Source organism: Schistocerca serialis, chromosome 9, assembly GCF_023864345.2.
Source record: "Schistocerca serialis cubense isolate TAMUIC-IGC-003099 chromosome 9, iqSchSeri2.2, whole genome shotgun sequence".
Taxonomy (NCBI): domain Eukaryota; kingdom Metazoa; phylum Arthropoda; class Insecta; order Orthoptera; family Acrididae; genus Schistocerca; species Schistocerca serialis.
In genome coordinates, this window is record NC_064646.1 from 248,698,949 (window position 1) to 248,724,908 (window position 25,960).

At 40.8% G+C, this 25,960-nt stretch overlaps 2 protein-coding genes across 2 annotated transcripts in view; one reads left to right on the plus strand and one right to left on the minus strand.

Annotated features, from left to right (window-relative positions):
- The window catches only part of LOC126418594 (carboxypeptidase D-like), a 261,509-nt gene extending 258,935 nt beyond the window's left edge, over window positions 1-2,574 (plus strand). The window contains exon 27 of the mRNA XM_050085427.1: window positions 467-2,574. Coding sequence (XP_049941384.1) covers window positions 467-597 — 131 coding nt within the window. The 3' untranslated portion in view covers window positions 598-2,574. The remainder of the gene's footprint in view (window positions 1-466) is intronic.
- On the minus strand, window positions 1,715-16,489 carry LOC126419517 (uncharacterized). Its single transcript, XM_050086706.1, has 2 exons — window positions 15,793-16,489; window positions 1,715-1,821 (listed from the first exon to the last, which is right to left on the minus strand). The coding sequence occupies exons 1-2, from the start codon at window positions 16,487-16,489 to the stop codon at window positions 1,715-1,717; spliced, it is 804 nt and encodes a 267-aa protein (XP_049942663.1).
- Between the last annotated feature and the right edge of the window lie 9,471 nt (window positions 16,490-25,960).

The following is a 25,960-nucleotide window of genomic DNA, read 5'->3' on the forward strand; positions in this document are numbered from 1 at the left end:
GGGATACTTGACCAGTCACTGGTTTTAAGAGGGCTGTTCACATAGCTCATGATAATAAATAAAACTGTAAAATGTCACTAGTTCATATCTAACTTATCTAGTGCATTTGTTAACTTAAGTCACAACATTACTGGAGAAACTGTAATTGTATGGATTTTGTAGTCAGTTTCATACATCAAGTGGTGTAATGCCTACGTCCCAACTGATCACAGTTGACAAACTGTGCAATAGTTTTACTCTATGGCAAACGAATGGAAGCTGTCAGAAAATATACATACTGTTTATTTTATATAAAATATATCTTATTATGAAGAAAGAAAAAATTGACTACTCGAGTTTGATCATATGTGCAGACAGTAGGAGTGTGTTTCTCTCTGTAGGGAATGCGAAGATGATTGACTCACTCCATCATTTAGTGTATTACACCAAAAAGAGTTATCTACTTATATAGTTTGTTATCTTTCAGATTCCAGAAGTGATGCTAAGATAGATGATGATGGTATACGACCCTACTATGACAAACTGATCAACCGAGAAGACAGTGAGACAGATTCTGAAGAAGATGAAGATATTGTTCTTGTTCGACCACAACAGTAGTGACTAAAATTATGATCTATCCAGTCTTTCACTATTTTTTAACTGTTCCATTAGGCTGTGTTTACTCCAGGACATCCTTGAGAAGATGATGAACAATTAAGTTCCCCCACTCCCTTCCTGATATGATTATTAAAATAATTATTTCTTGTCCCTATAAAATATTTGTTAGTGGACTTGAAAACTGTAATACAATAGGTCATGTACTATGTTATGTTGTCCTTTACAGATTATTGTGCAGTGACACTTGTCATTCTTCCAAAATGGACAAAATTATGATTATTTTGCTAATTAGTTTCATAAGATGATTGAATCATCACTGTTAAATGATTTCAAGTGGCATTGCAGTAGTCATTCCTAAAGTATCGCCATATTACAGTATCAGTGACAATATATGTTAAACCTATGTACTGTCATTTGTAGATTCATTAGTAGTTCCATTCTATGCTCACTAAACTTTTAATTTCCCAAGAAGTTATTTTGTCTAATTTTATCCATACCCTTGCTTGACAGTTACTCCAAAGTAAGGGGGGAAGTAAAAAGACTACATAAAAGGTGTTTTCTTGTAAGGAAATCACAGTGTAATTAGTGGTAATGTAATAAGTTAATGTTAGTATGTTGGTTAAAGCTTCAGAGGATCTGTGTAAAGCATTTTTATGTATTTTATTTATCTGTAAATAAACAGTCCCACCACCACCACCACCACCCCCATTGCCCCCAACTCGATCACCACCACTGCAAAGAATTTAGTTTCTTGATTTACTCATTTTTTATATATTTTATATGTGCTAATATTTCATTCATAACTCACAAAAGTCCCAATCTTTGTATTAATCATTGTAGCTTTCCCTTGAGATATTTTTATGAAATAGTATGCTGACTTATTTTTCCCACCTGTCTCCGAATACTTGCTTCCGTATTATTAAGCAGATAAACTTACAACTAACCACATAAATTACTGTTATATCAGCAAACTAACACTGTTGCTGACAATAATAGTTTGTGTGTGACTGGAGATCAAACAGTATTTTGTGTGAATAGAGAAAACCAACTTTGCCTTTGTTATGAGCAAAACTATTCCAAAACACATTCCAAGAATTAATCCTGAAATTGATGGACATTATATTTGATGGCAGCTGCTATTAGGAATTGCTATTGGCAAGACTATCTGGAGTGTAATAGCTATCTTTGAGCATAATACACCAATTGTAATATTAAGTTTGAAACCTGTAAGCACATAGAAATAATTAAGTACTATGTTTGAATTACTAATGAAAAAACCAGTTTTGAATTTTTGAATTTACTTATCAACAAACCAGTTGATTAGAAGTACAAGAAACTGTAAAGAAGTTTTTAATTTTAAGATTTCCAGTTCCTAAACATGTGGGAGAAGAACCAAAAAGCTGTTAATGAAAATATTTTATAATATGCACTTTGTAAAAAACACTTGTAAAGTTTTATGTTTTCTGTAATCAGCTGTTACTCCAAAATGGAAATATTTTTATAGTCATATGTATTCCGTGTTTTGCTATCGACCTCTTACACATAAATGAAACTGCAGTGAGGCAATTCTGTAAGAGATAACAATGAAGTATTCATGTAAATAATGTATTTTCTGTTGTATGATGTTTAATAGCCATGTGAGATAATTTTTTTCTGACTAAAAAAATGACATTTTTGAAAGTTTGACATTTTACCATACATGCTAAATGCAGAACATTTTAACCAAGAATTCTTTTAAATATAAGCACTTTAAGGGACCATTAAATAGCAATAATTATTATGATTACTTTATTTTTAGATGTATTTTTATGTGAATATTGTCATTACTTTTGGGACCATTTTGCACACTGTAAACAAATTGGAGAGCTGTTTATAGTATCATAAGGCCGCCAGTTTAGATAGCAGTCATTGGATACTATGTATGTAATACTGCAATTGTTTGTATCAAGAATTCAATAAAATTAATTTTGTGATAAATTTCTCCAAAATATGTCAGTACTTTTTGACAGGTTAATAATGACCAACAACAAATACCTCATTTCCTGTTTGTCAGAAATCCTAGTTTTTTAGTTTAACCAATTCAAGTTGCAACCTGGCGGAAATTTAATGACCAAAAATTGTTAGACCCATTGCATGGTGCAATAAAATCAGAATTGATAACTGAAAGCAAAAGCCTTAGAGTTAATGGTGCAAGATATGTAACGTATCGACAAAATATTTTCTATTCATTTTTAAAATAAAACCCGTTTACTACACTGATTTTTTTTAAAATTAGGCTGATTTCAATATATTCTTTGGACTCTGTAAAATTTTCAGCCTGCTCATTAATCATCTTATGTGGCCAAATTGTTTTGCACTAATTCTGATGTGACCACAAGTTTCTTCTGTCAGCACCACCTCAGTAGAACTCCCATCTTTGAGCTTTTAGAATGTCATCATCATCATCATTATTATTTGGAGCAAATTCTTTTGCTCTCAACTTTACCTTCTCTTCCCCTTGTTATTCATATTTTGAGAGAAAAATGGGCAGGGGATGTTTCATCGGTGCTCACCAATTGTTAATGTTATTTTTATTAGGCTTTTCACATTTCTTAGTAAATTATTCTGTTCTTGAGGTTCTCTGCTGTTATATTTATTTTTTGTTCAGACTATTAATGTTCATTGTTGGTATCTAGATGAGTGACTCAGCTCAGCACAAGCCCTGAGCACAGCCACGTGAAACAGTGGCAAAAAAAATCAGACAACTTTATATATTGACAATGCAGTCAACAGCTCAGAAGAATTTTATTGACTGTATGAAGGATATTTAAGGGATTCCCTGTGAAATTTCTGCAGCATACTCTAAACAACCTTGGAAAAATATGGGCTGCAATTGTACTGCAACAGAATTATGCCATTTGGACTATATACAACAGAAGTTTCACTGGAAAGCCCATACACATCCTCTACACAGTCCCTGTGTCTCCCCACACGATTTCCATATTTTTGGAGCCCCGGAGAAATACATTTGTGACCATTGATTTGCTTTGGATAAAGAGGTGCACACCTGGGTACAATCATGGTTCTGCAGGCAACTGCAATTATTTTTCCATGGAGGCTCTGATCATCTTGACTTATAGTGGGATAAATGTATTAACAGTTATGGCAATTACTTTTGGAATAATAAACAGTTTACTTGCTTTTCTCATTCTCTCATTTTTATTTGACTGCCCCTTATAGAAAAATGCTTGAGCATATCAAAATGCGTAACAAGCTTGCTGTGAAGAAGCTAAAAACTATTATTATAGAATAACATGAAAATGAACACCATTTTAATTCCCTGAAATCATTTTGTTACTAGGCGTCAGCAGAATGGCCCATGTAAGTGAATGACACGTTTTGCACCATATTTCCTCTGTTGTGTCACATGGAAGTGCAAAGGCAACCTTTTACTATAGTGCAAAACATGCTGCAAACTCACAAGGGCCATCATCATCTTCCGAGCAGGCAAAGTGAATGTGTCAGCTCTGGTATCGCTTCAGGAATGTAAGAAGAAAATTTATATCCTACTCTAGGATAAGACCTACTGAGTAATAGTAGATGGCCCAAATGACAAAATGAAGAGTAAGACCATAGAAATCCAAAATGCTTTCAGGAAAGTGGTGTACATAAACTTTGCCCATAAGCATCCACACCTCAAACATTTTACAGACTATCAAAAGTCCACAAAAAGAAATTCTGTTTCATCCCACTGTACATTGAGAAATCATCTATAGAGCTAGTAAAATACCTAATAGCCTCACATGTTCCCTTTATTGGCAAGTGTTTGTCCCAAACACACAACATTTTGGTTGGCAGATTCAGACTTGCAACTACATCATAAAAACCTGATGATGATCTTTGATGTGCCATTGTCTTAATACGATACCTCTTAGATGCTGGCACCTAATCAGAGAAAAGTTGGAGACTTCACTCTGGGAACACTAATTCATGCTCACATCAGCCCTCTCCTCATTTGGTGTACATTACAATGAACAAACTAATGGAGTGGTGATGGGTTGTACGCTGTCACCAATTATAGTCAACACATACATGAAGATGAAAACCTTGAGTCATCAGTACCTGAGCTCTTTTTCTTTGTTCGCTATGTAGATGATACATTTGTAGTATGAACACTAGCTACAAGATTGTGCTGGACTGTGGCAAAATTCCATTGTACAATGGAGGCAGGGGAGGGGGGAGCAAAACAAAAAACCTAGTGTTTCTTTACATGCTGATATCTCTCTCTCTCTCTCTCTCTCTCTCTCTCCCCCCGTTTGTTTGTTTTGGGCACATAATATCATAAGTATCAGTGCTCTAAAAAATATTTTATGAGAAGGAAATTGCCATTAAATTGGAACACTGTAACTTCTGTACATAAGGAAATGTTACAAAGTAGGTTTCTTGTTCAGCAGTTGCATTTGAACATTTTTGTTTTGTCAGAAGATTGCTTTTGCGTTCAGTAAGGAGAGACATGCCTGCACACATTGCAATTCGATGGTGGCAGTACCATGACCAACACAGGCTACAGTTTATCATGTTATAATACTGCTACTTGCATTGGTTGTGATCCCATGGCTGTCATTTAAATGAAGCATCTGTGTTTTCCAGAGAGCCATGCCTGCTGACAGTGGCTGACCTAATGACAACACAGTCCCATTTCTGCGTACAACTTCACAGCGGCTCAAAGTAGAGCAATCAGTTACACTGTAGGAATGCTACATTCATTTGGTAGAATATAGTATTCAAAGAAATTATTATGGACATAAGAAAACATAACTTTTTATCCTTCTTTGGAGCCATTTGCCTAGATCAGGTTGAGGGATATGTATTCTTGAAAGACCACCCTTTTTCTAATTGATTAAGTAGATTAATTGGAGCAGTAGAGTTAAGGGGACCAAACTATGAGGTCATCAGCCCCTCTGTCTTACATGTGTTAAGGCAGAAAATGTTCTCAGAGAAGAATTAAACAGCACACAAATCATGATAAACCCAATTGTAACCAAGAATCAATAAAACTGAGAGAAAGAAGCAAGTAGAGGTGAGAGGGGGGAGGTGTAAAGGTGGTGTAAAGTGGGTGAGTTTTGAGATCAGCCACTTTGGCATTGTCCACCAGACCCGGAGATAGTGTTTTGACAAGTTTAAGGTTTCACTTTCAGGAGGCCAAATCAGGATAGTCCAGTAGGATGTGGACCACCATCAGATAGGCACCACACTGATAGAGGGGTAGGATATGGTCACAGGTCAGCCAAGAATGGCCACTGCAAAGCCAACAGAGAACAGTAGATTCCCTGCAAGAAGCATGAACAGAAGACTGCCACACGGTCATGGTTCCCTTTATTGTTTTCAGTTTGTTTGGAGAAATGAGGGTGCACCAACCCATGTACCAAACCTCCAACAATTGATGATGTAGAGTCGATTTAAGATCTGGTTCTGATACCCACATCACTGAAACCAACATCCTGATAGCCAAGTTGGCCATCTGGCTACTCCCTGGGATCCCAATATGACCTGCGGACCAGACAAAGATGACTGACTGTCCAGTCTGGTGGAGGTCAGAAAGGAGATCCTAGGGAGTTGATGGTAGCACTGGGCAGTAACCTGAAGAGTATTGAGGGAGTCACAGCCAATTAAATATGTCTTGCCAGTGTAAGAATGAACAGATGGAGGTCTCAATTGACGGCCACTATTCTGCAGTGAATACGTAGCACCTGTTCGGCAGGTAGCATATTACACTGCACCTTGCATGTAAGTAGGCAAAACTGGTTAGTCCGTCATCCATAAAATGTTCGCTGTATATCCCTTCCAAACCCAGAAAAGCATCAAAGACAGATGGGAAGAGGCAATGAAAATCAGTGGTGTCTACAGAGTCTTTCAGTCCAAAGGACAGGTGGAGGCAGATCAGAGGATGGCGTGTATGCCATTTGGGAAGGGTTACATGGTTGTCCCCTGATAAGAGGTGACTGTGGGGGAATTGGAGGTCAGAACAAAGACTGTGTGTGCTCTGTATGGGAACTTGATCATGACTCCAGTCCTGGGCCTTTGTTGTGGAAGGTGGATCGCCCTACCACAGGAAAGGATATGATAATTCGGATGCTGAGTAGAGCATTGAATGTGTATCGCCTAGTTGAGGAGCACATAATTGAGTACATGATCTCCATGAATAGGCTGTTCACAGGACTGCTCCAAAAGGTACCTGTTGCTAGTTGGCTTCCACAGTGGTGTATTGAATCCAGCATTCGCAATGCTGAAGGTGATACTGAGCCATGTGAAAGATTCTTGTAATCGAGACAGGAGAGGATCAGAGTTTCGTAAAGCTGCAAAACTGTAGAGCAGGTTTCATCCTGGTGGTTGTTACTGAGTCAGCAAAAAATGCTAAGGTGTGACCAGTACATCTGCTTACATTGATGTAGATCGGGCAGCCACATCAGCTGAGCATTGAAGACCAGTCCCAAAAAGCAATAAGATTCCATCTTATTCAGTAAGCAGTTATTGAAGTAGAATTCTGGTTGTGATGAACAATATGATGATGACAGAAGTACATGACACTCATCTTTGGGGGGGGGGGGGGGGGGGGAGGGGGAAGCCAGAAGTCATGGGTGAGAGCCCAGGAGAGCCGAAGTAGTGCAGCAACACCCACTGTTGAGGATCAATAGCAAATGCAAAAACCAACATTCAGAGAGGGTGATACTGTAGCCACTAGAAAGTGGAGTACATTCAATACAGATCACTGCAGGACCCCATTTGCTTGCATAATTGTGGGAGTTATGGTGGGAATCACCAACTTGAAGCAGGAAAGTATGGTGTGACAAGACAAAAATTGGGAATGGCGCCAGAGACTCCACTTATGTAGGGCAATGAGGATGTGGCATTGCCATGTAGTATCATAAGCCTTTTGCAAGTCCAAGAAGATAGTGATAAGATGTTGATGCTGGCAAATTCTGACTACATGGCAGACTCCAGGCAGGCCAAATTGTAAACAGTAGGACAGTTCTGGTAAAAACCACTCTGGGATGGAGCCAAAAGGCCCTGAGACAGAAAGTATAAACACAGCGCTGGCTCACCATACATTTGAGCTACTTGAAGAGAACATCAGTGAGTTTAATTGAGCGATAGCTATCGCTCTCAAGGGGTTATTTATCTAGTTTCAGTACTAGGATGGTCATGCTTTCTCGTCATTGAGATGGGAACTCACCCTGACTCTAGACACAGTTGCAAATGACAAAAATGTGATGTTGGCAAACCACTGGTACATGTTTGAGCATTTGGCTGTGGATGTGGTCTGCTCTGGAGCCGTGTAAAGGCAAAGGGCTAGGACAGTAAGGAATTCCTGTTTACTGAGTGGAGTGACATATGGCTCCAGGTGGCATTTAGTGAAAGTTAAGTGAACTTGCTCCACCTGCTGTTCGAGGACATGAAATGCAGGCTGATGATTCTCAGAGGTAGAGACTCGAGCATAATGCAGAGCAAAATGTTCAGTGATAGCATCTGGATTAGTGTAGACAACAGCGTTCAGGGAGACTCAGATACACCTGTGGATGACTGCTGTCCATAGAGGCATTGAACGTTTGCCCATACCTGTGAAGGAGAGGTATGTGATCCAATGGTAGTGACATATTGTTCCTAGAAACCTTGTTTCTGTCATTTTATTAGGTGGCAGACTTGGACACAGAACCATTTAAAGGCAATGAGGTGCTCCATTGGTGGATGTTATTTATGGGATTTGAAGGCCAGTCTGCAATCTCTAATGATCGCTGCAATTTCTGAAGTCCACCTAGGTACTGTCTTCTGACGGGGGCAGATCCTGAGGAATAGGGCATCACTAAGTGTGCTGCCAATAGAATGGCTGCAGTAGTGCTCTGACAGCCGCATCAATATCTCCACATGGCAGGGTGTTTGGGGGAGGCAGAGGGGGGCAGAGATGAAGGCATCCCAGTCAGCTTTGTTGAGAGCCTGTGGCAATAATTCCACCCCACAACAGGTTGTCGCCATTAAAATCACCCAAAATGCGGAAGGGTTGGGGGAGCTGAGAAATCAAAGTAGACAATGTGGATGGAGATGCTTCACCATCAGGAGGAAAATACACATTACAGACAGTAAAATCCAGAAATGTCCTCACATGAACAACCACAGCCTCCTGCGTCTTGTAGGTGGCATATGTCTGCCATGTATATAGTTTAGAATGTATGTGCAAATTCTGCCCAATGCTCTGTTATAGTCAACTCAATTCTTAAAATAGCTTCAGTAGCTGAGGTGGGCAGGGGTTTGCATTTCTGTGAACCAAGTTTCCTGGAAAGAAATGCAGAAAGTGGGGTAAACATGTAAGAGATGCTGTAGATGTGCCAAATGGTGGAAAAAACCACTACAGTTCAACTGGAGGATTGTACCATCAGTAACCTAAGGGAGTGTGAAGGAACAAAGAGGCAGGTCATGCCCCAGGATCACCTGTCACCACCATTTGCAAAGATACAGCAGCAACAGACATTGTTTCTGAATCAAGTCATGTGGGGGAATCAGGTGCCTCAAGTAGTCAGTGGCATTGAGACCACTGGAACCTACTTTGCCTTGGAGGTCTTCTTTCTGTCTCTCTTCTCGTGGGTTGGTTTGATGACTGTGAGGGCTTGTTGCCTCAGTTTTAGGGACAGAGGAAGAACACGAATGGCTATGAAATGAAATGAAATGAGCATTTGGCGTCATTGGCTGGGAGGCCCCTTATGGGGCAGGTCCAACCGCTTTGGTGCAGGTCTTATTATATTCGACCCCACATTGGGCAACTTGCATGCCAGATGGGGATGAAATGATGATGAAGGCAATACAACACCCAGTCCCTGAGCGGAGGAAATCCCCAACCCAGCCGGGAATCAAACCCAGGCACATAGGACGGTAATCCATCACACTGAGCACTCAGCTGTTGGGGTGGACACAAAGGGCTATGAGCAGCAACCTATGACTCCTTCAGCCATTGACTTGTATCCAGTTGCAGATCAGCAGTATCCTCCGAAGGAAGCATCACGAGGGATATTTTCCTTGGGAGAGCTGCCAGAGGAGGGTGTTGCTTCTCTTGCTGGGGGTTGAGGATCTATGTCCCTGGTTTATGGGGCATCACCAATCCCAAAGCGAGTGTGGGGGAAACTGTAGGAGGAGGCCCCCAACCACCAGGGAGCAGGATTTGTTGAATGACTCCAAGGACCTGCCATAGAAGGCACAAAGAGCAAGAGAGGATGACATCGCTATAGCTGTAGTAAATATCACGATACATACAGGATGCAAACTATCATATTTCTTTTTGGCCCCCTGACACTTGAGTTGGTCAGGAGTTTTGTATTTTTGGCTTTTGTTTTCTCTTTGGAAGAAATTTGCATTTTGATGAACCGGACAAATGGTGCTCTTTGAAGTTGATATAGATAGGAGGAGGGCCACAAGGAGCATTCATGCGCAAATGACATGCACAACCCATACAGACAGGGCTGGTGTCAAAAAGAGAAGAAACATGTCCAAATCTCATGCATTTGAAGCACTGCATGGGACAGGGAACATATAGTTTCACTTCACATCGATACACCATCACTTGACCTTTTCAGGCAACAAGTCACCTTCAAAGGCCAAAACAGCTGTTGGCTCCAAAATGACACATAATTCATTATCGGTCTGTAAAAACAAGATCATGGTGAAAGAGACACTCTGTACCATATAAAGACTGTTATGGGGGCAATAGTTACCAAAATGTTACCAGGCTTGTCAGAGGCTAACAGCAGGTATGACTGAGCAGGGGATGCCCATTTAATCAGAACTGAACAACTTTTCATTTCTGCAACTGCTGCTACTTTCCCAAACCTGTTCTCTGTGTGTTCAACAAAGAATAATGGCTTTTGACCAAAAATGAATCCCCATCAACCTGAAAGCAAACTAAGTATTGTGAAGATATTTCTTCCCTTGTATCTCAGCCCCTCCTTCCTCTTATGGCATAGCCAGGGAAGGACACATTCTGAGGTCACATCTCTTTGCACTGTAGTAATCCACGTGGCCACCTGCAGGATAAAGTTTGAACCATTTCATTTGTGGGTCATCCACCTTGGTGCCATCCACTCCAAAGGGGGGCTCTCCCCATGAGCACCACCCAGCAACAGCAGCCACTACCTGGTGGGGTAACTATTGTCTGCAGTCCCCTATCCTAGTCATGATTGGCACATATTCCTTGGCATATATGGGAAGTTTCTAGAGCAGACACCAACAGCATGATTCCTGTGTGGTCAGGGGGCTGCCACTGTGCAGGTACTTGATGACTTAATAACTAACTGATTTAAGCTGCATTAAGATGGTAGTCAACAAGTGTTATCTGTGCCATTGTAGGACTCATCATCTATATTTAAATGTGTTGGGTAGATCTTTGGGACGATAAGGGAACCTACTTGCATTTAGGGTATCCAGATAAGACGGGTACCCATTTTTACATGTACCATCATATTCATAACATTTCGTACCAATTTGGCATGAATTGGGCTACAAATCTGCTTGTTCCAATGACTAGTGTGGCAACACTTTGATCAGAAACATATGGCTGAGAAGGTGATGGGATAGTGGTTGGTGTCACATAGGTCATTGTAAGTGTGGCACTGTGTTGCTAGTGCTAGCATGGAACTGTAAAGGGTGACGTCAATAGAAGAGAGAGTACCATGTGGAACACTAAAGTGCATTGGTGCCCCATTACTGAATAGACAAATGTGTAATTCATTAATGGATCTTTCCTACAAACTGCTTCTACTGTCCTATTCCCCCTATTTGCACTGAAAAAAAATGTGTGTGTTAAAAATTTCCCCAAAAAATGAAAGGGTGTCATAATTACTGTATTAACTTTTAAGGATCCTGATGTACATTTCTAAGTGGAAAATATGTGTGACAAATTGTTAATATCATAAAAAAGTGGACTAATTGTTACTGCTTCTATACCAGTGTTCAACAATACCTTTTAACTAAAAACTGAGTTTTGGGCCATTGCACAAACATTACCCTACTGCCTCTCTAAATTTGTGCAACTTTTACTAAACATCTAGCATTATCAAATTGTGTCAGGATGTCCATCTGTCGGCTGTGACTTCTGCAGACAGAAAAGGACAAGTTGAAGTTAGTTGCTTTACTTCATACAGACAACATTGATATCCCTTATGTTGTGGGTTGGCAGGAGAGCCAACACCGTGATTTTAGAGGAAGCCAAAAGGCACGCGTTTTAGCTCACGCAGGCTGGCGTGATGTCTGGAACAGGACAAGGAAATTAGAATTTAGAAAACACGGATGTAGCTGGTGGAATACTTAACTTTAATCCATGAATGATGAGCGTTGCTCTTGACTGTACATTATTCACAATATCAATAGTAACTGAACATGGCGCCTTGCTAGGTTGTAGCAAATGACGTAGCTGAAGGCTATGCTACCTATCGTCTCGGCAAATGAGAGCGTATTTTGTCAGTGAACCATCACTAGCAAAGTCGGTTGTACCACTGGGCGAGAGCTAGGAAGTCTCTCTAGACCTGCTGTGTGGCGGCGCTCGGTCTGCAATCACTGATAGTGGCGACACGCGAGTCCGACGTATACTAATGGACCACGGTCGATTTAAAGGCTACCACCTAGCAAGTGTGGTGTCTGGTGGTGACGCCACACCTTACAGTTTCACTGTAGAAGAATTAGGCATGTGGGATTGTGAGTAGCAAGGATTAGATAGGTTCAGTTTCATCTTGTGCCATCTACAGAGTTTTTCTCTTGCTCTAATTGTGAGTGGAACAGGAATCAAAATGGTTGGTAGTGATACAAGGTACACTGTGTGGTGGTTTGCACAGTAAAATCTGTTCAGTATCCTACAAAAGTAGTCCTGGCACAGCTCACCAAGATAAATTATTAGGTCACACATACACTCCTGGAAATGGAAAAAAGAACACATTGACACCGGTGTGTCAGACCCACCATACTTGCTCTGGACACTGCGAGAGGGCTGTACAAGCAATGATCACATGCACGGCACAGCGGACACACCAGGAACCGCGGTGTTGGCCGTCGAATGGCGCTAGATGCGCAGGATTTGTGCACCGCCGCCGTCAGTGTCAGCCAGTTTGCCGTGGCATACGGAGCTCCACCGCAGTCTTTAACACTGGTAGCATGCCGCGACAGCGTGGACATGAACTGTATGTGCAGTTGACGGACTTTGAGTGAGGGCATATAGTGGGCATGCGGGAGGCCGGGTGGACGTACCGCCGAATTGCTCAACACGTGGGGCGTGAGGTCTCCACAGTACATCGATGTTGTCACCAGTGGTCGGCGGAAGGTGCACGTGCCCGTCGACCTGGGACCGGACCGCAGCGACGCACGGATGCACGCCAAGACTGTAGGATCCTACGCAGTGCCGTAGGGGACCGCACCGCCACTTCCCAGCAAATTAGGGACACTGTTGCTGGTGGGGTATCGGCGAGGACCATTCGCAACCGTCTCCATGAAGCTGAAGCTGGGCTACGGTCCCGCACACCGTTAGGCCGTCTTCCGCTCACGCCCCAACATCGTGCAGCCCGCCTCCAGTGGTGTCGCGACAGGCGTGAATGGAGGGCCGAATGGAGACGTGTCGTCTTCAGCGATGAGAGTCGCTTCTGCCTTGGTGCCAATGATGGTCGTATGCGCGTTTGGCGCCGTGCAGGTGAGCGCCACAATCAGGACTGCATACGACCGAGGCACACAGGGCCAACACCCGGCATCATGGTGTGGGGAGCGATCTCCTACACTGGCCGTACACCACTGGTGATCGTCGAGGGGACACTGAATAGTGCACGGTACATCCAAACCATCATCGAACCCATTGTTCTACCATTCCTAGACCGGCAAGGGAACTTGCTGTTCCAACAGGACAATGCACGTCCGCATGTATCCCGTGCCACCCAACGTGCTCTAGAAGGTGTAAGTCAACTACCCTGGCCAGCAAGATCTCCGGATCTGTCCCCCATTGAGCATGTTTGGGACTGGATGAAGCCTCGTCTCACGCGGTCTGCACGTCCAGCACAAACGCTGGTCCAACTGAAGCGCCAGGTGGAAATGGCATGGCAAGCCGTTCCACAGGACTACATCCAGCATCTCTACGATCGTCTCCATGGGAGAATAGCAGCCTGCATTGCTGCGAAAGGTGGATATACACTGTACTAGTGCCGACATTGTGCATGCTCTGTTGCCTGTGTCTATGTGCCTGTGGTTCTGTCAGTGTGATCATGTGATGTATCTGACCCCAGGAATGTGTCAATAAAGTTTCCCCTGCCTGGGACAATGAATTCACGGTGTTCTTATTTCAATTTCCAGGAGTGTATTTTGTGACCTTCCCAAAGCCTTTGACTGAATTGACAACAAAATCCAATTTGGCAAACTAAAATATTAGGAGGAAGATTTAGAGTGAGTTACCCCCATTAATGGCTAACTTGTTTGTTTCAATATTATTACTTAGATCTCTTTATCTCTGGTTTTTTTCATCCCTTCCCCTTCTCTTCAGGAAGTTTGAATTTTTGTTGAGGTTTTGTGTACCACATTTCTGTTTTGGAAGATGACTGGGCCATCCAGTGATCTGATATTTGCGTTCCTTGTTTCATTTGGGAAGAACTGGTTTCCTGGTATACTGGTTTGCAGGAGGAGGGTATCCAAAGGGATTCTCTTATCCTGAGATGCTGGATACAGATGAAAGGTCTTTGTCTGCACCAGAAGATGGGTCCAGTGGGTTATGTTAGTCTCTCCTCAGATGACAGGAGGGTCTGACAGTTTATTATTGGTTCAAGGCAGGGGGTATGCCTGTTTTAGAGTTGTGAATCTTTATCTCAGTGCTGTGGAATAAGGCTGTTCATAGTTCCAATTTTCTTCAAGATACTACAGGTAGTAAGTGTTTCAAATTCTGAATATTATTTCAATTTATTTATTTATTGGTCCAAGAATCAGTCTCATACATTGTTTGTACATGTGATATAGGACAGTGGTAAAGCTAGTTAGTTTACAATACTGTAGCCATTTTGGCTACATTGTTGACATAATAAAAATGCATAATAATGTACATTGGTGTACTTCATTACTTCTACATGTGATAATAGCAGTTATTAAGTGAGAAGACATGATAAGCACAATGTAAACTATATTACGAATTGACAGTTAGTGAAATTTGGTAAATGAGATTTACTTATTATGATGTTCCATAAACACAGATAAAGAATAGAAGCAGTGGTCAAGCAAGAACTGTTTTAACTTTGTTTTAAATGTATTTAATGTTGGTATGCATTTTAGGTAAGAAGGAATATGGTTATATAACATAGCTCCAGAATGATACACTCCTCTTTTGCATAAGTTTGTATTTACTGTGTTCCTGTGTAGGTTCATCTTTTGTCTAGTTTTGTATGTGTGTATATCATAGTTGTGCTGGAGGAGATTTTCCTTTTTTAAGATGCTCTCTTTTGTGAAAATTACTATTTTGTATATATACAAGCAAGGCAGTTGCAATATTTTCAGAGTTTTAAAAAGGGGTCTACAGGAATCCTTACATTTAGCTTTTTTTGTCAGCCTGATAATCTTTTTCTGCATTTTAAATGTTTTTATAGTATTTGTGGAACACCCTCAAACAATTGTTCCGTATGTAAGTAGTGACTGTATACTGCAATGATACATTGTCAGCACTGATGAGCAGCTTGTATTCTGAGTGAGGATCCTAACAGCATATGCTACTGAATTCAGTCTCTTATTTAAATTGTTTAGTTGTACCTTACACTTCAGATCTGCCTGAACATGAACGCCTAGAAATTTTGTATGACTGACCTTCAACACATTTTTTCTTTCGATAGTATGAAAGTTAACTGCCACAGTTTTTTCAGAATTTATGATGAGCCTTTTGGTCTTGAACCAGTGTGTCAAGGTACGCATAACTGATACTGCAGCCTCTTGCAGATTTTCCTCATTCTGTGATTTAATTAGAATATTGGTGTCATCTGCAAACAGTACAGGGGTTCCATCATGTATTTTACTGGCCAAGTCATTTGCATATAGCAGAAATAGGACTGGTCCTAGAACTGACCCTTGTTTGACTCCATACTTGATTTTTCTGCTCATCACTGTAAAAACTAGAAATTTTTTGTGTTTCACTATCTTTGTGTTTTATTTCTGTAATCTGCTGACGATTACTGAGGTACGACTGGATCCACTTTTCAGACTGGCCTCTAATTCCATAATTACTTAATTTACACAAGAGAATGCCATGATCAATTACATCAAAGGCTTTACATAGACCTGGAAATATCCAAGATACATGTTTTTTATCATCCACTGCTTTTAATACTTCAATTAAGAAGGCAAAAATTGCTGACTGTGTTGACTTTCCAGCTCTGAACCCATGTTGGGAGTCACTTATCAGCCTCCCTTTATTTAAGAAATCTTCTAAGGCATTTTTTTCCATAATTTTGCTGAAGCCTGACAAAACTGAAACTGGTCTATAATTAGCAATATTACTTTTTGCACCCTTATTGTGCAAAGGTGTTACTTTTACAGTTTTTAGATTATTTGGAAATATACCACTCTCAAAAGATGAATTTGCTATGTCTGTTAGTGGTTCCACAATAAATGTTACACTAGCTTTGATAATAGCATCTGGTATCTCATCAACAATCACTAAATATTTATTAAGTAATTCTTTTAGGATTCTTGACAGTTCTTCAGGTGTTGCTGGATACAGGCATAATGTGTTTGGATGAATTTTTTGATCTGTGTGATTGGTTGGCAGTTTGTCATGGTGTGTATTTATTAACTTCTGTGCTATATTTGAGAAATAATTGTTGAAAGCACTAGCAACATGTTTGGGGTCAGTTAGTTTATTTTTATTCATAATCAGCTCTATATTACTGTGATTAAGGTGGTAACAGCAAAAGCACTGAGCTGGTGAATTGTATGGTTGAACACCGCATTTACATGCCACAACTTTCACCTTTTTAGGAAATATTCCTGTCAGAGAGGTCACAGTTCATGGTAATTGATGGAAAGTCATCAAGTAAAACAGAAGAGATTTCCTGTGTTCCCCAAGATAGCATTACAGGCTCTTTGCTGTTTCTTATCTGCATAAACAATTTAGGACACAATCTGAGCAGCCATCTTAGGTTATTTGCAGGTGGTGCTGTCATTTATTGACTAGTAAGGTCATCAGATCAAAACAAAGTGCAAAATGATTTAGAAAAGATATCTGTATTGTGCAAAAATTGGCAGTTTATCCTAAATAACAAAAAGTGTGTGATCATCTATATGAATGCTAGAAGGAACCCATTAAAGTTCAATTACACAATAAACCAGTCAAATCTAAAGGCTGTAAATTCAACTAAATACCTAGGAACTACAATTACAAACAACTTAAATTGAAATGAAAACATAGAAAATGTTATGGGGAGGGCTAACCAAAGACTGTGTTTTATTGGAAGGTGTGGTGTGCGTATTGTAAGACCTTTGGTACACACACCATCAGATTATTTGACTTGTCGCTCTAGCGAAGCAGGCGAGTGTCAGCAATATGTCTCGTGGTCTTATCGTGGCATGTTTATCTTCTACCGTTAGGTCAGACGATAGAAATGCCACTTGCACGCTTTGGTCTTGGTACGTTAATCCTATTCTCACACATTTCTTATACTTGACAAAGTGTCTATACATTTCTCTTCATGGCTATGTACAGGAATATGATAATCTCATTAGGTGCAGACTGAAACTTGACTATTCCTGGTACAGACTAATGCAGACTGGTGCAGACAAATGCAGACTGACTAATAGGAGGTCTGTGCATTCGTTATAATACCTCGCGCGTTCATGTATCACTCCGCGAGTGATCCACGAGGAGAAAAGGTTCTACGTTAGCAGCAATCTCATTGGCTGCATTACATATTAATACGCGGATCGGCGGACGCAGAATTTGGTCCGTCTCTAAGACAGCACCATCTCGTAGTGCAGAGACGGACGAGCACTGCGCCTGCACTGTTGTGCTTAGCAGGGCGCGCTCTAGTGGGATAGTTGTGTACGTGCTGACTACGCGGAACTATGTACACAACAGAAGGACACTTAGAAAACGTAACAGATCTACTAACACATGTCCATCCTCTTTTAGATTTCTGCTGCGACGTGTGAGATCCTTAACAGATAGGACTGACGGAGTACATCAAGAAAGTTCAAAGAAGGGCAACATGTTTTGTATTAATGTAAAACAGGGGAGAGAGTGTCATTAAAATGATACAGGATTTGGGGTGGACATCGTTAAAACAAAGGTGACTTTCATTGCGGTGGAATCTTCTCCCGAAATTTCAGTCACCAAATTTCTCCTCCAAACGTGAAAATATTTTGTTGACACTGACCTACATAGGGAGATATGACCAACATAATAAAATAAGGGAAATAAGAGCTCACATGGAAAGATATAGATGTTCATTTTTTCTGCATGCTGTACGAGATTGGAATAATAGAGAATTATTGTTAAGGTGATTAGATGAACCATCTGCCAGGTACCTAAATGTGATTTGCAGAGTATCCATGTAGATGTAGACGAAATCCAGTGTCCACCTGTTTGCCCTTAGGTCCTTTCTGTATGCAGAGAATGTAACACACTCCCTGACACATCAAGTTTGCTTGGAATTCATCTCTCTGGAGTAATATTTGTGAAAAATAATCACCTAACTCCTATTTTAAAACACTGCAGAGAGGGGTTGTCACAGGTATGTCTCCTAGAATAGAGGAAGAGTGAAGTAATGGTACCTGCAATTGTGTTCCAGTATCAGCCCTATTCAATGTAGATCCATTTCTCAATTTTTCAAGAAAAGCAGCCTAGGAGTTATCTTTTATCTGCCTAACAAAGTAGTATGGTTTAGTTTCTGAAAGAGGAAATCCATCCATTCTGACACATACCACGAATTGCCTAATTTTCTGGATTCTCTGTGGTGATGAACACTTATACCATACTCAGTATTACAAATAGTTCACATGGTTTAAAAATGGCCGGACGGAAGTTAAGGATGACCCTAGTTCAAGATGCCCTTCTTGTCTACCAGTGATGCTCATGTCAGGAATGTCAATGAAACTGTGCATGCCAACCAAAGACTGACTGTCCGAGAGATTGCAGAAGAATGTAACATTTCAGTTGGATCATATCATGAAATACTGACACAGCATCATGGAATGCATTATTTTGCCACCAAGTTCATCCCACAGCTCATGAGTCAAGCCCAGGAAGACTTCACCTCACAATCTATGAAGAGCTTTCGAATCATGCAAATAAGAACAAGATGTTCCTTAAGAGAATTATAATTGGTGATGAGACTTGGGGTCTATGGTCATGGTGTTAAGACAAAGGTTCAGTCTTCACAATAGGTCATGAAAGTTCTCTAAGACCAAAAAGAGCTTGTCAGGTCCAGTCAAATGTCAAAGCCAAGCCAATAATTTTCTTTGACTTTGAAGGATTAGTTCATTATGAATTCATGCCACAGGGACAAACTGTTAATTGATGATACTATCAGGACATGTTGCAATATCTGCTAGAGTGTGTGAGAAGGAAGGGGTCTGAAATTGGGGGAGACAAATCATGGCCCTTGCATCATGATAACGAACCCACACATTCATCCCTGCTGGTGCAAGACTATTGCACAAAAAACGAAATCACTGTGCTGCCTCATCCTCTGTACTTTCAAGAACTAGCCCCTACAGACTTTTTTTTATTTCCAAAGTTGAAAACCCCATTGAAAGGACAAAGATTTGCAATGATAGATGAGATAAAAGAAAATTCACAGATGGAACTTCACACAATCCAGCAAGAGGCATACCAAGACTGCTTCTGGAAGTGAAAACAGCACTGGGAGCAGAATATCAATTCTGGAGGAGAGTTTTTCAAAGGAGACCATGCACAATAAGTAAAAGGTAAGTGTAGAAAAAGTTTGTGAACAAAGTTCTGAGATTTTTTGAACAAACCTTGTATGTTGAAGGCACAAAGTTTTTGGGAACAGAGAATACATTGTAAGGATAAACCCCCTTGCACAGTACAGAAAACCTGGTGGTGAAGGGGGGGATCCAGATGACCCAGGTTGCAAAGTGGCAATCGAAATTGGCTATTTTAAGTTCAGCTGCATCTTGCACCACAGAGTGGTCTGCTTTGCTCTGGGCTGCAGTTTGGTGGTAGCATATTAAAATTATTTGAGGATGCACTTCACAGGACAATCTATAATGTCAAATCAGAAATTGTGTTGATTCATTAAGGATTAGAGAAGTATATTTCTGTAATTTTCAAAAATAACATGTGTATTGCTGTTGTGTTCATTAGTATGTCATCCCTTTAATTACTTTTGACATGGATTTACATAAATGATATGTGCCATAAAATAAAAGGCAAGCATGGCAAGAACATTGGTGCATAATGTACATTTTCAAAATAATAATAATTATTATTATTATTATAATTATAATAAATGGTTGTATGGCACTGGGAGCTCAGAACAATGAACAATGGTGAAGGGCAACAGGCAGATTCCTTATTTCTAGATTTCCAGATAGCATTTGACATGATGCCCCATTGCAAGCTGTTAACAAAGGTATGAGCATGTGGAATAAGTCCACAGATACAAGACTTCTTGAATAATATTTTGTCTTCGATGGTGACTGTTCATCAGAGACAAGGGTATTGTCAGGAGTGCACCAGGGAAGTGTGATATGACCACTGTTGTTCTTTATCACATAAATGATTTGGCAGACAGGACGAGCAGCAATCTGTGGTTGTTTGCTGATGATGCCATGCTGTACGAAGTTGAGTGACTGTAGGAAGATACAAGATGACTTCCAGTTGGTGTGATGAATGGCAGTTAGTCTTAAATGTGGGAAAACGTAAGTTAATGTAGATAAGTAGGAACATCAAACCTGTCATTTCAGATACAATATTACTAGTGTCTGCTTGATGCTGTCAAGTTGTTTAAATATCTGGGTGTAATGTTGCAAAGCAATATGAGGTGGAACGAGCATGTGAGGACTGTGGTAGAGAAGGCGAATGGTTGACTGCAATTTATTGGGAGTATTTTAGGAAATAGCAGTTCACTCATAGGGGAGACCACAGATAGGATGCTGGTGTGACCTATTCCTGAGTACTGCTTGGGTGTTTGAGATCTGTTCCAGGTCAGATGGCAGAAAAACTTTGAAGCAATTCAGAGGTGGGCTGCTAGATTTGTTACCAGTAGGTTCAGACAACATGTTAGCATTACAGAGATGCTTTGGGAACTCAAATGGGAAACCCAGGAGGTAAGGCGACATTCTTTTCAAGAAACAGTAACGAGCAAATTAAGAGAACTGGCATTTGAAGCTGATTGCTGAACGATTCTACTGCTGCCAACATACTTTGCACGTAAGGATCAGGAAGATAAGATACAAGAAATTAGGGCTCTTACAGAGCTTTCTCCCTCGCTCTATTTGCAAGTGGAACAGGAAAGGAAAGGACAAGTTGTGGTACAGGGTACCCTCTGTCATGCACCATACCACGGCTTGGGGATTATCTAAGTAGATGTAGATTTAGATGTACCTAATAGAATTAAAATGTCAACCTTTGGCTTTCCAGGAACAGTATTTGAATCACTCTTCAGCATTAGGACCTACCTTACTCATCAGATCAAGAAAGAAATTTGATTCTCTAACAATCATCCAGGAAAAAGATTGGGGTGACTCACTCCTTAACTGCTACAACAAACTTGTGTCAACAGTTCCCCCTAAGCCTTAGATAATGATGACATTGCACCAGCAAACATTTAGAGTTATAATGAGACCTACCGCAAGGATGATCCAAGCTGCAAGAAGGTCATGACAAAGAGGGGGCCAAAATACCTTGACAAAAGTTCTGTATGCATGCAATTGGTTCATGGGAATTTAGCTAGCAAATTTTTATCTGTTTATGTGAGTGTAAAGTGGATAAACTGTGGATAACATGGACTAAAATACACTCAAAAGTATCTGGTTCAATGAAAGAAAATCTGGCAAAACCCACTTCCAAATCCAATACTTATGCTTTGTTTCTTTTTATTGGAATCTTCACTCCATTATAACACTGAAAGCTGAACGACAACACCATTGTCAGCCTGAATAATCTCAGCAGATGCTATACTGAAACCATGCAGGAGCTCATGCAAACAGTAGTGCATGGTGTCACTGCCACATCAGCCATCATGCACTTGAATTAGGTGTGAGAACCCAGTTGAACAGGGGAAAGAAAGCAACCAAACAAGAGAAAGAAATAAAAGCACTAAAAATTAACCAGGAGACATACATAATCTCTCCTCTCCCTTGTGCTCCTATTTTATACCTTTGGGAAGAGGCCTTTCCTAACTGGTGACTGAAAATATTTGCTGTTGTCACAGTGTCATTTTGTCTACATGGAAGCAAAGAATTCAATGGATCTTCAGCAACTTGCACCTATGTTCTAGATGGCCTTCCAGAATTATTTTACTCAGCTGGTACACGTTCATAGATTGTCTTTGGCCATGTATTATCATCCATTTGTTGGAGACGGCCATATCAACTTAATTATTTTGCTATTTTAGCATCAAGAATAGGGTCTTTTTCTCCTTTAATTTTCCATTTTTTTTTTTTTTTTTCATTTCTGATGTGTTCCAGTTGGTTGATTGGTTGGTTGGTTGGTTGATTGGGGGAGGGGGGCAAACAGGTCATTGGTCCTATCATATTAGGGAAATGTGGAATCAGCCATGCCTTTTTTTAAAGGAACCATCCCGGCATTTGCCTCAAGTAAATTAGGGAAATCATGGAAACCATAAATCAGGATGGCCATGTTCCAGTTTGGAGATGTGATGAAGTCACCAAAAATGCATTTCAAGGGACATCAGTTTATTTTTCTCCCTTAAATTATGGTTAGCTCCCATATTTCAATTGCATACGTGGTGATACTTTCAACAACTGACTGATACAGCAAGATCTTCATTTTCTTTATAATTTTGTCACTCCAAAGTAAGGAATTAGGTTGACCAATTGCTCTTTTTCCGCACTGAATTTTATTTGTGATATCTTGTGTTCTTCCATATGCTTTAAAAGTAATGCCCAAATATTTAATTGTACAGACATTTTTTAATTATATAGGATGTTCCATCCAGATTGTCTTGCTGAACTTCATGCACTGCTATGCATGTTTTTTTAAAGTAATTTACTTATTTATTTTTGGATCAACCCAACTTTGAGTATTCTTTGTGAAGTTTTCTGAACACATACTCCAGTCGCCTGCCATTAGGGCCTGGTCATTAGTGAAGAGCCTTTTTAATCTCTCGAAATGCTATGCTCCTTAAATTGTTCGTCAATCATTTTGGATCATGCATCATTCTTTCGGTCTTGCTGTTTATTAATGAATGTGACTGCCACAAAATTCTTTTCTGTCTTTTTGAAAAATGCTGCCGTCTTTTTGTAACCTCAGCAGATATTTCATTATACTCTTCTGACTTTTTATGTCGTTCATCCACCATTTTGTAATGTATGCTTATATTAATATGGTGTCTGTTCTTTTGGACATGCCTGAAAGAACAGACACCATTAATGACCTGCAGCCGCCGAGAATGAAATTAATACCTTCAGCTGCTAACAGGCATTGATATATATCAACGAGGACAGGTGAAAATGTGTTCCCCAACCGGGACTCGAACCCAGGATCTCGTGCGTACATGGCAGATGCTCCATCCATCTGAGCCACCGAGGAAACAGAGAATAGTTGGACAGCAGGGAATATCTCACACATGCCTCCCGCGAGACCCATATTCTCATCTTGTATGTCCACAAGTTACATTTGTAGTGTTCCACCCCAAAACACTCATTAACTGTGGAAGACATTCTTACCAAGTCTGTAAGAGTTCGGGGAGTATATGTGCACAGAAGAAGGAGGTCATGGCCAGTGTTGCCAGAACTATATACTTATATGGATATGGTGTCTGTTCTTTCAGACATGTCTATATATGCTATTCAAGTCCTACTATCCTACAGTTTGTCAAAGCATTTATTAAACTGACATTTCCTAATGATCAGCATGACTAATGCCACTCCTGCTTTCTTCTTCTTTCTTTGCCCGTCTCTTCCTTGTCTATCTTCTGCCCATTACTGGTTTATACTTATCTCACAACTCACATGCTTGTCTCCCTCTTTTTGGCTGAGTACTTTGTCACAATTCTTTCTTTATACACACCTATATATATATATATATATATATATATATATATGCAGGCTGCAGGTCATTAATGGTGTCTGTTCTTTCAGGCATGTCCAAAAGAACAGACACCATATATATATATATATATATATATATATATATGACCAAGAGTGTCATTCCGCTGTCCACCTAACCTTCGTAACCTGTTAGTTCATCCCTATGAAATCCCCAAACCACCTTCCCTACCCTCTGGCTCCTATCCTTGTAACCGCCCCCGATGCAAAACCTGTCCCATGCACCCTCCCACCACCACCTACTCCAGTCCTGTAACCCGGAAGGTGTACACGATCAAAGGCAGAGCCACGTGTGAAAGCACCCACGTGATTTACCAACTGACCTGCCTACACTGTGACGCATTCTATGTGGGAATGACCAGCAACAAACTGTCCATTCGCATGAATGGACACAGGCAGACAGTGTTTGTTGGTAATGAGGATCACCCTGTGGCTAAACATGCCTTGGTGCACGGCCAGCACATCTTGGCACAGTGTTACACCGTCCGGGTTATCTGGATACTTCCCACCAACACCAACCTATCCGAACTCCGGAGATGGGAACTTGCCCTTCAGTACATCCTCTCTTCTCGTCATCCGCCAGGCCTCAATCTCTGCTAATTTCAAGTTGCCGCCACTCATACTTCACCTGTCTTTCAACAACTTCTTTGCCTCTACACTTCTGCCTCGACTGACATCTCTGCCCAAACTCTTTGTCTTTAAATATGTCTGCTTGTGTCTGTATGTGTGGATGGATATGTGCGTGTGTGCGAGTGTATACCTGTCCTTTTTTCCCCCTAAGGTAAGTCTTTCCGCTCCCGGGATTGGAATGACTCCTTACCCTCTCCTTTAAAACCCACTTCCTTTCGTCTTCCCCTCTCCTTCCCTCTTTCCTGATGAGGCAACAATTTGTTGCGAAAGCTTGAATTTTGTGTGTATGTTTGTGTTTGTTTGTGTGTCTATCGCCTTGCCAGCGTTTTTGTTCGGTAAGTCACCTCATCTTTGTTTTTATATATATATATATATATATATATATATATATATATATATATATATATATATATATATATATATATATAAAAACACAGCTGATGTGACTTACCGAACGAAAGTGCTGGCAGGTCAATAGACACACAAACATACACACGAAATTCAAGCTTTCGCAACAAACTGTTGCCTCATCAGGAAGGAGGGAAGGAGAGGGAAAGACGAAAGGATGTGGGATGTGGGTTTTAAGGGAGAGGGTAAGGAGTCATTCCAATCCCGGGAGCGGAAAGACTTACCTTAGGGGGAAAAAAGGACGGGTATAAACTCGCACACACACACATACCCATCCACACATATACAGGGCTATTAAAAATGATTGAAGCGATTTCATAAATTCACTGTAGCTTCATTCATTGACATATGGTCACGACACACTACAGATACATAGAAAAACTCATAAAGTTTTGTTCGGCTGAAGCCGCACTTCAGGTTTCTGCCGCCAGAGCGCTTGAGAGCGCAGTGAGACAAACTGGCGACAGGAGCCGAGAAAGCGTATGTCGTGCTTGAAATGCACTTACATCAGTCAATCATAACAGTGCAACGACACTTCAGGACGAAGTTCAACAGAGATCCACCAACTGCTAACTCCATTCGGCGATGGTATGCGCAGTTTAAAGCTTCTGGATGCCTCTGTAAGGGGAAATCAACGGGTTGGCCTGCAGTGAGCGAAGATACGGTTGAATGCGTGCGGGCAAGTTTCACGCGTAGCCCGCGGAAGTTGACGAATAAAGCAAGCAGGGAGCTAAACGTACCACAGCCGATGGTTTGGAAAATCTTACGGAAAAGGCTAAAGCAGAAGCATTTCTTAAACAGGAGATTGGAAAACCGATGGATCGGTCGTGGTGGAGATCATGATCAACAATTCATGTCATGGCCTCCACGCTCTCCCGACAACCCCATGCGATTTCTTTCTGTGGGGTTATGTGAAAGATTCAGTGTTTAAACCTCCTCTACCAAGAAACAAGGCAGAACTGTGAGCTCGAATCAACGATGCTTTCGAACTCATTGATGGGGACATGCTGCGCCGAGTCTGGGAGAAACTTGATTATCGGCTTGATGTCTG